General features: G+C 33.2%; 1 protein-coding gene across 1 annotated transcript in view; it reads left to right on the top strand.

Annotated features, from left to right (window-relative positions):
• LOC108914038 (neuron navigator 3) overlaps positions 1–13,022 on the top strand; it is a 303,181-nt gene that overhangs the window by 8,336 nt on the left and 281,823 nt on the right. The window contains exon 2 of the mRNA XM_018719736.1: positions 10,446–10,498. Within this exon, the coding sequence (XP_018575252.1) occupies positions 10,496–10,498 (3 nt within the window). The 5' untranslated portion in view covers positions 10,446–10,495. The remainder of the gene's footprint in view (positions 1–10,445; positions 10,499–13,022) is intronic.

Here is a 13,022-nt window from a genome sequence, read left to right on the forward strand (position 1 = left end):
CATTTTTTGTATTTTAAAAGTATTTCCCATTTGAAGAATTTTTATGAATTCTAAAGCTATTTTGATGTTTTCATCTCCATTTTAATGTTTTCTGAAGATATTCTGATCTTATAAGAAGTGTTGATGCTTTTTGAAGGACTCTAAAGCCAGTTCGAGGAAGAATAAAATGGTTTACATATTTTGAAGTATTGTAAAGCAGTTTTGATGTATATCAGGCTAGTTCGAAGTATTTAGGGATATTTCATATAGTTTTTGAGATATTTCCAAGGTTGAGGTTTAAAAGAAATTTTAGGATGTATTTCTTGATGTTGTGTGTTAATTTTTTAAAATTTTTCGTGAAGTTTTCGTATTGTTTTGCAGCCATTTCGTAGTTTTTGCAAATTATTGGTATTTTTTTGTAACTTTTCTTCTTTATCTGAACATTTGACCCGCTTTGAACCCCTGAGGCAATCTATCAATTCATTAAATTTGATATGATAACCTATACCCGATATAAATGGATAACATTACCAGCGGCATTCATCGATTCAAGTATTGACATATCAAACCGCTCGGCCACCGACCGATCTGCTCATAAAAATACATTAAAGAGCTTTGCGATACTTCAAAATAAGGAACTACACTTCGGAATAACACAAATATTTCTTGTTAACTTTACTAGCATCAAAATATTGATTTTGGCGGGTTTCGGATTTTGGTACTCTTTCCGATGAATTTTTGTGTGTATCTCGAACAGTAAATAGGATACAGGCCAACTGCAGTAATTTTGGAGTTCCTCGTACCCGATTTAATATTTTTTAATCAAACAAATAAAATGGGAGCTCTCAGCAATCGTTTGATGCTGCACAATTAGGTGCCCTAAAGAAATCTGTTATTGATTCAAAGTATACGTTATTTTCAAAAGCTCCAACAACAGGGTCGAGAAGCTGGCAAATTAATGGTCCGGTATTTACAAGATTAGAGAGGGATCGTGTTCAAAATCATTTATTCTCATTAAATTCGCACAACGCATAAGTCCTTACACAGGAGTCTTTCATATCAATTAAAACCCCTTCTCAGTTGGAGATATTTTGGTACATTCAACAAATTTGGTAGCTGTTCCACTAATCCGTGAATTGTGTGTTTATTTGCAATATACAGTAAGACGAATACATTTATTAAACACTCAATAACATAGTTCCTTATTCCTAATTAGCGCCCTCTACTTGTCAGCATAAAGTAGATACTATTATCCAGAATTTTTATTCCATCCTAAATATTCCATAAGCTTCCAGAAATACCGTCTATACAGGGTAAACCTTAAATGTCCCGAATCCTCCCATAACTTTTCAGGTTTGAGTTATATGATATCAAGGAACTAATATGCTGGTATCCTTCAGTTTGACCTTGACCTAAAGTTTCAAGGTATACAGGGTGTTAATGAACTTATGTCAAATATTTTTGCCACATGTTCGTTATGTCAAAATGAGGTAAATACACGAATTTGTGTTGAGTAAAATATTATTTTAAAATCTGACTTACCTCAACATTACAAGGCGCAACCTTTTGAGAACTGCTGATTTTCATAGAAGATGTTCGATATGCCCACCATTTGCTTGCACACAAGCATCAGCGCGACGTATCCAATTCGCTCGCACGCATGTGCAACATTGCCACGTGCTCTCGAATCGTATTACAAGATTCGGAAATACGATGTCGCAGTTGGTCTATGTCACGAACTTCCGTGGAATACACAACACTTTTCACATATCCCCACAAAAAGAAGTCTAAAGGGGTGAAGTCCGGGAACCGGGGGGCATCTAACTAGGCTGCCGCGGACTATCCAGCGATCGGGAAAAGTAATGTTTAGAAAGTCGCGCACTTTCCGCAAAAAGTGAGCGGGGGCTCCGTCATGCTGTGACCACATATTTTGCCGAACATTTAATGGCACGTCTTCCAATAACACCGTCTAAGAGTCTACACCATTTCGACTAAAACAGATTTCGTGTATGTTGCTGAAGCAACCTTTCGTAGAAACCTCGACGTAGTGGAAAATCCTCATGAGTAAGCGCTTGAACACGTTGAATATAAAATGAGTACAACTGAGCTTCTCGTAATATCCGCCACACAATATGCGAAATATTTCTGGTGCTACGATGCGGATCTTCTTCAACGAGATCTAAAATCATCTCTTCGACATTTAAGATTCTTAGTGGTCGCCTTGGGCCACCATCGCAACCTTGACGCGGTTGTACTTCACCGGTATCCAAAACTCTTTGCGCTACAGCAACAAATGTTCGCGTTGCGGGGCACGTCGTTCAGGATATCTTGCACGGTACACTTGACAAGCTCTGTGGGCATTTTCGTTTGCTTCGCCATAAATTGTGAGCACATCATAATATTCGTGATACATAAGAAACCTACAAACTCGTAAAAAGTGTTACAGAATTTTTTTTGTAAGTACTCGCCGCTATAAAATACATGTATTTCAGCAGTTCCAAAACAGTTTGAAACACATTTTTAATTAGCTTTTTTCTCTATGACCTTAAACTTCCGAAAATTTGGATGACGTGGGATAATGAATGTGAATTATTAGATTTTGGATAAAAAATATAATTTTTCAAAATTTTATCCCAAACAAAAAATCGTAGGAAAGTAGAATTTGAAGAAGTTATAGTTTCCAAATATGTGCCTATTTAGAGTCTTTAGAGTTTATAAATATTTGACGTTATTTTGTTTCTTACTTAAGTAGACCTATACATGCTTTATAAATAATTTACAGTGGACTATTACAACTTGCAACGGATTATGAAGACGTATAAAGTAAAAGTATGGAACAACCGAAACAAAGTTTAGCAAATATTGACAACTGAAGTAGTGGGCTGAGTACGGCTCTGTTAAGAACTGCGCCTCCCGAACACTAGCAACCGGCTCCAGTCCGTCAACCACCTACGCACAGAGTTTCGAATGGCGGTTCTCAAAACGTATAATATGTGTATGGACAGATTTTTAAAAGATATTTGTAATTACTGAAATATAAATACTGTTTTCTAAAAGCGTAGGAAAAGATTCGTTGATTCCATTCAAATTCACTTTGTAAGAGCACGAAATAAATTATTACTTTTCCAAAATTAGGAACATTAGGTATTGCTCGAATGAATATGTATGTGTATGTCTAAACATCAGACGAAAATAAATACTCATAAATCTGGAGAAACGAACCAGTTAATATATTATTAATATCCTTTTGATACAACTGCTTTGATAATGGGCTTTCAATAAAGTCTCCCCCTGATACGTAAGAAATAACATAAAAGATTGTTTGTATGCTTCTAAGCTGGTGGCATTCAATTATATTATGAGGAAGAAAATAATTATACAGGGTGCCTGCGAAAGGTTAAAAAATCTCAAAGCTGGAGATACTGGTGGCCAAAATGCTTTATATAAATGTTGCTGGTTTTTAGATGTTGGCTGGCCTAAAATACCATATTTAAATCCTTTGGATTTCTACTTCTGGTTATGCAACTCCTGTGGCAAGTGAAGATGAACTGCGGCAAAGGATTTTCCTTCACAGCCATGAAATAAAAAATAATATTTAAATGATTTGGAGAGTACAGCCATAACTAATTCGACGTGCTCGTAAGTATATTGGGTAAGGCGGTGCACATTTTTTATAGTAATTAGTAATTTTTAGTCCTAAGTAGATATTTCTTAAATTTCCAATTTTTTCTGTTTTGTGTTATTTTCTCTTTAAACAGTTTATGTTTTACATTCCCTTTAAGTTGCTTTTTAGAAAACTGTAAATATTTTGATTCATACACTAATGTCAAATAGCATTAGTTTAATTTATGGATTAAAAGTTGCTTAAAAACGAAATGCATTGAAATTTGTATATGCAAATATCTCAATACCAAAGGAGATATCGAAAACGAACAAGACTAACTTTTTTATGAAACGAAGGACTTTCTTTCATATTTTTAATACGCAATGTCCGTAATTCTAAAATCAAAAAAATCCCCTAATTATCAAAGGAATAGAGCATAACTGACTGACGCCCTATACAAGCAACGCCAAAATTAGTTAAAAATTCTTATTTGTCATGTTAAAAAAACCTAATAGGGCCAATTTTTTGTTCATACTCTGATAGTTTTCGAAATTATTGAGTAATTTCAAAATAAAATTCAAACACTGAATGCCCTGTGTTGAAACCAGCAACATTTGTATAAGGCATATTTAGCTCAATCGACTTATTTTGACCAGCAGTATCTCCAGTTTCGAGATTTTCCAGCCTTTCGCAGCCACCCGGTATTTAGTGGTACTGCCTGTAAAAAAAAATATTAAGTAGCGCTATTAGCGTTTTTATACTTGTGTACATCGAGTTTACAAAGTTATACAAATACATATAACGCCAACAACCGTAGTAAACAAATGTTGACTCATTAAATACAGCATCTAGAAAACGAATCTAGATTAAAAAAAACGTAGACACATGATCTTATCAGCTTATTAAAGCCAAGCTTACATATGTTTATTTAAATTTATGTAAATACGATACCCTAGGCAGAGCAGTGTTTGCAAATATTTGAATTGAGAGTTATGCTAATTAAGGTAGTCAAGTTACTAGTATTGTTCACGAGTCGAGGTGTCAGCAAGTTCTGGCGACAGTCCAAAAATTTGTAATTAGTGCCATTATTTACTTCGTAATAATTTAACTTTTCAATTTTTCAAAATAATCTAAGCTCATTAAATACCCTCTACATAATCGATTGAAATTATTTATTTATGCGGATGTTTTCTTTTACCTTTAAAATTTCAGGAACATCCTGTATCTTTGTACTATTTTGTGCGGTATTCAATATATCTCCGCATTTTTTTTTTACCTATATTAAAATCATAATTGGATACACTTTTATCTCATCCGATTGACAATGAAATCAATTATTATTTCAATATCCTCTAACTAAACCGATTGTTATTAATAATAAGACTTAATATAGATAGAACGATAAATTTTGATGCTGCGATAACCGTCGACATATCTTGACAAGTCAATGAGTTTGAATTAACATACGATTTGTATGAAAGTCGGATCAGATTAACGACTTAATATTCCTGCTATGTTTTCCATGAGTATCGATTACTTCGTATCTACATCTTGAATACGGCCACTGTCTCATAAGTTTAAGTTCATAATTTAGATGTTAGAATAGTTTCACAGACTTTTTGATGCAAAAAAGCATAAATATGTTCAATTGTATACATCGTAAATGTAAACCATGTATAATCCTAAATAAACTGATGCCTTAGCATTCAATCATCACCATTGGTCTCTGTATACCGGGTGTCCCCAACTGCTATCGCTTACAAAAGTAATACCGTATTTATAGTATGATCACATTTATATAAGTGTACAGGGTGATTCACTATATTTTGACCCCCTTTAACTTTTTTGTTTTTAGACATAAAAAAATGTGAAATACAAAAGTTTCACTATTTTTTATGAAGTTTTCGAAAATGAGTAGAAAAACAAATGAAGTCCAAACTAAATGGTCGCGGATGTTAACTTTGTTAATTTAAATGGAACACCCTGTATATTTTTACATATTAATAGAATGTTCCCTGTCGAGCACAGTCATATAGGGTTTGTTGGGTCCATCTCTAACAATAAACCTTCTTGTCGTTTTTTAATAGTATCTCGCTTATTGTTACAGATGGATCCAACAAATCCTATATGACTATGCTCGACAGGGAAAGTTCTATCCAAATATGTAAAAATATACAGGGTGTTCCATTTAAATTAACACAGTTAACATCAGCGACTATTTTGTTTGGACTTCGTTTGTGTTTCTACTATCATTTTCGAAAACTTCATAAAAAATAGTGAAACTTTTGTATTTTTTTATCTCTAAATACAAAAAAGTTAAAGGCGGTCAAAATATAGTGAATCACCCTGTATATATCGACTGTCAACGAAATATTAGATAGTCTATGGCTATCTCAGTTTTAAAGTTAGAAGCTTAAAATTTAAGGGACAAATTATAAGTTACTGTAATACCGACCTTTCTACAGGGTGTTTTGTAACAAACTGCACATACTCATGGCTCAAAATTTGTAGATATAAATCGTGGGTGAGATAGAACATATAGAGTGACTATTAGCGAGACCTAAATAAATTTTAATAAAGCTGTTATCTAAACAAAAGCAATTACAAGATTCAGCTAATAAAAAGGATGCAGATACTTACACTTTAATAATTTTGTATCAAAAAAAACATGTACTCTCACTTTCTCGAGTACCGTCATGGAAAAGAATACAATGCGGAAAGGAAAAGAAGGAAGAAGAAGGGCGTTTTTTTGTCGGAGGTACTTATACTCTCGCGTAGATGACGCTTCGAATCATAGCAAGCGTATTCATTTGCGGTCTCTGATATTATACGAGGTGCTTCGCCTGGCTTGGAGTATAATGAGAGTGGTATTACTAGAAGATTATAATATTAAGTGAAATTGAGGATAAAACGGATGTTATATAGAAATTTAATTAAAATGTAACGGAATTAAATAAAATTTCGTTACAATATTAATTGTCATTGCTACTCAATGCACACTGATGTGGTGTGGTGATTCTACCGAAGAGTCATCTTAGCTGTTATATAGGGTGTCTCGGTACTTGATATACAAAATTCTAGTACAGATAGATGAGGTCAAAATTATATTAGTTCTTCATATAATTTTTTTTCCATACGGGCCTTCATTAACAAATTACGGGCCCTCAAAGTTGAAAATGAAAATCTTATTTCTATTTAGTCTTTAAACTATTAACTTCAGCATGATGCAAATTTGGTGACCCATAACACATGCGTACAGCTTGTTTTTGATGTAGTAAGTGAAACTTCATTATGCCCAGAACACCAGGGACCGACTATGCCCAATGGTTAACAACCCAGAATTTTTGCATAGATGGCGATCGCAATCTGCCTATATCAAAAATAAGTTCCCTGAAGAATTTGCAAACGATAATACCCTCTTGGTTCAACACGGTAAAATTAACGGTTTAGGAAATATTTGTGAATTTATGTCACAGTGCACTCGAGCGGCGCCTCCACCATTTTTTTTTTTTAATTTGTAATTGCACTTAATTGCTATGTTAGAAGCGTACATATTTTTAAAACGAGAGCCTAGGAAATCTTACTGTGTACTAATGTAATTTTCACGAACAAAATTTGACAAATACGCTTTACACTTAACACAAAATAGAAAAACAAAACAAGAATATGTTTAAGTTAAAAAAATAATTTTAAAGAAGGAAGACTATCAAAATACATTTTCAATATGGGCACTTTTCACCTCCACATACTTCCTAAGTCCACGAATGTTATTTGTTTGTACACGGAAAAGCATTTCTGAAGTAGGTCTAATATTATTACAATGGAAATTAATTCTTTGTAGCAATTCATCCCTTGTCTGTACTGTACACTAAACTTTTCAAGTATCCCGACGTAAGAAGTCCATCAGGTTAACGGAGGTGGCCATGAAATTGCGCCTCCTCTCCCAATACATTTATTATTAAACACAATGGATAAATAATTTCGTACATTAAGATTGAATTCGGGAGGAGCCCCATTGTGCATGAACAATACGTTAATAGTTTAGAGACTGTAAATAAAAATAAGATTTTAATTTTCAACTTTGAGGGCCCGTAACTTGTTAACGAAGGCCCGTATGGAAAAAAATTATATGAAGAACTGGTATCATTTTGACCTCATCTATATGTACTCGGATTTTTTGTATCAAGTACCTGTATATTGAGAGTATAATTTAACGGAGGACTTTTCAATATTATTTTCAAAATAAGAACAGTTGTAGCTAATATTAATAATAATATCACATTGCAAAATTAGAACAAGCAGATTCTAACGAACACATTTTTTTTTCACTTGCCACAGTGGAAAAGTTGCCCTTGTTCTACCATTTAACATATTAAAAACATATAAACCAATGACAAAAATTATTCAATTTATAAATTGTAAATCTTAATGGGAAAACATTTATTCATTTGTCACATCGCAAAAATTCCCCCTGCGTATTTTTGTAAATTGTTTAAATGATTTATTTTCCACTAATTTAAAAGTAATACAATACTTAGAAATTCAAACTATAACTTTCTCAACTGCTTTGTAAAAATAAACAGGATATTTTTCTGTAAGACTTGTAAAAGTCAGGGATGGGCGTTTACGCGTCGACTTTAATTGTCGACGTCTACGTGTAGACTTCGCGTAGATTATGTAAACAACGTAGACTATGTAGACAATGTAGACAAAGCGGAGTTTGCGCTCTAATTTCAGTTTAATCTAACCTATATTATATTTGCGTTACATTTACGTATGATCTATTTTGTGCTGTACTCAATTCATCACTCAACTTTTTCTGTTTGGCTGTTTTTACATAAACATAAAATGAGCGGACGTAAAGCAAATTATAATTTTGGTCGGTTAAGATTAAGAAAGTGAAAACTTTCATTTTTGTATACTTAATATATATTTTTTAATATTTTTTAAAACAAAAATTATAAAAAAAATTATATAAATATATAAATTAAGACAGTCAGTAAAAAACAGTTTATTTAATTTTAAAATTTGTGTCTCCATTCGTGACCTCATTAAGTGAAAACTAGGGAATACATATAATACTCATATATGTATAGAGGTACATATACCAATAAATACACATAATATTTAGTTTGAGAAAATGCAATAAAAACATTATCTTGTGCCTCTGCAAATATTTACAGAAATATGTTACCATTTATCGTTTATTGAAAAGCTCAGCTCTATATGATCTGTATTAAAATCTTAGATCTTATATATTTACATAATATGATCTAGGATTGAAACAAAAATTATTTTGAAAGGGTACCTATATTATAAATTAGTAGAAATATTTAATAAAATTTTTTTCTATTAATTTCTGTAACTCTAACACCTTTAGAAAAAATAAAATTAACGTGTTCTAACTAAACTAAAATATCTACACAAAGTGTTCTTAAAACTTAATCAGATATTCCAAATTGTTGCTGACTTTAAAAATGATAAAATTTTCATTAAAGAATATATGCGACATATCTTTATTTAGAGATTTTATAGAAAAAAAAAATTTGGTCAATCTGACCTGACCTAAAACTATCGAGGAGCATCAAGCGAGACACACTTTTTTTTCTCGTGAATTCTCGGCAGATATTGTTTGATCTTTTGTACTCGGTTCATACATTTTTTTTATAGATGGTTGTGATAGGTAGGTACTTTTCCAAATTCCAAATTTTCAATTTTTCTTTTTTTGCAAGAATCACGAGTTACAGCCTTACGAAATTCTTTTTTTGAGGTACATACCTACCACACCTTTTTCTAGTTTTGAGAGTTTCTTAATTGTTGACATTGTCGACATTGTCTACATTGTCGACTCTTCCAAATTAAGTCTTCATCTAGATCATTGTCTACGCGTAGACAATTGCATTGTCTACGTCGACATTGTCTACCCGCCCATCCCTGGTAAAAGTACAGCAGGATGTCGTAGTATTATTAATACTGAGCAGATTTATGAGAATATTAACTAATTTGCTTGCTAGAATAATATTAAAAGGTATCAAGTTTGGCAAAAATCAAGGGTATGATTTTTTTCACTTATTCATATATTATTATCAATATGCAATGACACTCAGTGTATGTCAGTGTATATCAAAGATAAATTAATTCTCACAAATGGTTCCAAAGCTAAAACTGAAACAAGTTTTCGTGAAAATTTAAAAATCACCCTGTATATCCTCAAACTTGGAGTCAAGTTGTCCCACTCTGCCATTACAGTATTACAGTTCATCATGAAACACTTCGTATAGATGAAATTCTACAGGATGTCTTAATTATATTAAAAAAAATACGGGAAAGGGTAGAACCAGTAAAAATAACGGGACTTTGTTATAAAGGGTGTCACAAAAGTAACGCAGGATTTGAATTGTGTTCCATTTTCATTCTGAGTACGGAGAGTGTGTAGCTGAGACTGTGCGCAAATTACGTAGATTTATACCACGCACGATTCCATTTATTTATGGTTCTTTTTCCATGATAAAACTGAGACACCCTGAATATAAAATGTTACACAAATATAAAATAAAGTTAAGAAATAGCATGACTACTTCCTTTGTTTATCATGTTTCATGGGATTTCCTCAAAATAATAGTTAAATGGAAAATGACGATGTGTTTACTGGCAGCTTCAAAATTAGCCAAATCTACAATGTACTGGATGTAATGAGAACGAAACGCCAACGCAAGTATCTCACTCTGTTGACGAATCGTAAACAGCAATTGTTTATATCCTTCTGAATCACAGAATCGATAGCGTAGTTGGCGACTCTGCTGTTATATTGTCATACATGAAGTAAAAGGAGGTAAATAACTTTTATTACTTTTTTTTTCAGCTTGTCAGAAAATTCCGGACATCAACAGGAAACCCAAGTCGCCTTCCCAGATGGTAAGTTCACCATAAAATTCTATTTACATTCCAACTGCAGCTCCATCATAACTTTATCGTGTGTCATTAAGCACCTATTCATCTTCTACGCACAATGGTGTTAGTAACATCAAAGGTAGTGCGTGCTCATGGGCATTTGGAGTACCCGCGTAGGTTGAAGATAAATTAATACGTACAGCCGCCAAAACAGGCACCTACACGTCTTTAATATTCGAGAGTGTGCGTGAAATTATAAATTAAAACCATTGGATGCGTATACTGTTAAATAATACGTTCATACAATCATGTAGCCACCTCATAAATTTTGTAAGCAAATGAAATATAGGTATTTGTATACAGCGTGTCCATCGAAAATTTGACAACCAAAGTTTTTAAAAAATCAACAATGTTGATCAATATTTACTTTAGGTTAAATAAGAACTTTTATTGACATAAAACATTTAAAACATAAATTGCGGAATTCGAATTTTCACCTATGTTCTCAAAATAATTCTCTTCAACCCTCAAAAAGCCATTCACATGGCTCAAATCCCGCCAGAATGTACGAAACCAGAATGTACATGATGCACATCGGAAGGTGAAGAACGGGAAAACAAAATTTCACCGATGTTTTGAAATTTTCACAAATTTCTTCTACATAGCCTCTGTGCCAAGCACTATCAGCCGTAGCAGACGATGCTAAAAGAGCACGTTACCAATTTGTGAACAACCGCCGACAGCGCACAAAGACGCGAAAATTTTCGATCCCGAATTTTAGAAAATTAAACCTTTTCCAAATACTACGAAAGTCGCATGGTCACCATTACCCAAAGTCAGTCACAGATTGATCACTTTCCAGAGAGACCACCATTCCAGGATGGGCGTTTGTCAAGGACATGGCAAAATTCATCGCAAAGACCTAAGCAGGACCCTTGCGGACCCAACCTGCAGTGTGTTCGAATATCAACCCGACTATCCTATAGCTTATTAACCAGGGACGGATATCTACCAGTACACTAACACGCTCCAAATGTTTGCTTTGCATTGTATATATCAATTGCTATTGCTTTGTCAAGAAAATTTCAGTAAATTCAACAATTTTTACAAATTCAAAACTGTGTTAAAAATAAAAAAAAAAATTTTTACGCTCACGGCCTAGATCATAATCCTGGTAACCTATACCGTCCAGGAGTTTCAGAGGTTGACAAAAATCCTGAGGAATATAAGCTCCTAAGGCTTCTGTACCTGGAATTCTACTCTGACTTCACAAATACAAATTCCTACAGCTTCCAGAACAGGTTCTCTACGGAAACTTCTCAAACGTTCTAGTCTAGTGACACCAAAACACTAATAAGCCCATTATCATGATTTAATAAAATACCAGTTAGATTAATCAAAGCGAAATGTTAATGATTCTGGAAACGATTAAACATTATTATTACTTTATTTTACTTTTTTTAATTGTAATACGGCAGCTTTAAATTACATACGATAAGATGTTTGACGGTTTGAACAAATGTTATTTGAAAAATTACCTTACCCTGTTATTGAGTCGGATTAAAAGGAAAACCCAACTTAACACCCAGTATACTCTTAACACCAAGCTTTTTACAGTGTGTTATAATAACTATTAATTCTCCCATTGGATTTATAGTTCGTATCTGTTGTATTCCGTAACAAAGTACGTATTTACTGTTGAGTTTTCAAAAGACGATCCCAGAAAATAGTGGAAGATACTTATCTATCGCCTGCTATTAGATTATTGTCGCCTTCTACCGACCGTAGCACGGCAGTGACGTGGGTGTTCTCAAACGATTAAGAGCCATCGGTTTTTTTCTTCAAGATTTATGTCTTTTTATCTCGGAACAGGATTGCGGCGTTAATAGACCTACAGCTACTTTTCAAAAAAAAGGAATTACTTTAAAAAAACGAAGTTGGATCTAACTTACTTTCAACAGGAACCTAAGCCACAAACGGACAGGGTGTTAAAATATAGTGTGATGAATAATTATAACTATGCTCAAGGAATAATGAATAAAGTGTATTATTTTGACTTGAGAGGTATATCACTAAGGACATGATACCGTTTTCTTTATTTATTAAAAGTCCAAAGTTAACGTATTGGCATCCTTAACCTCTTAAATTTTGAACTCATTTTGTAAACATTTTCTTATTCGATACTTATAGGTCGGGATAATATTGATTTCATCTTGTTGCAACAACATCGTTTTCTCCTGACAAAAAAGGCTCTAACTCTTTCTTGATTCGTATAAATACTTGTTCATAATAACTCACAAAAAGTTGACTAAACACTGAAATAATTAACTTTATAAGATTATACAGGGTGATTCAAAACTTATCCAAAAAAAAATTCTGGATGTACAAGGGACTCTTACAAATACAATTTTGTAAAGAAAAAATCAAAAAAAGGCAGTTCGAAAATGATTTAAAAATACACTTCTGCACGGCACTGGAAACTAGTCCACTGTAAAACCTGACGTGACACAATGTGACCCTCAAGGCGGCAAAGTTTGGTATAAAAACG

This window comes from Anoplophora glabripennis, unplaced genomic scaffold, assembly GCF_000390285.2.
Source record: "Anoplophora glabripennis isolate ALB-LARVAE unplaced genomic scaffold, Agla_2.0 scaffold490, whole genome shotgun sequence".
Taxonomy (NCBI): Eukaryota; Metazoa; Arthropoda; class Insecta; order Coleoptera; family Cerambycidae; genus Anoplophora; species Anoplophora glabripennis.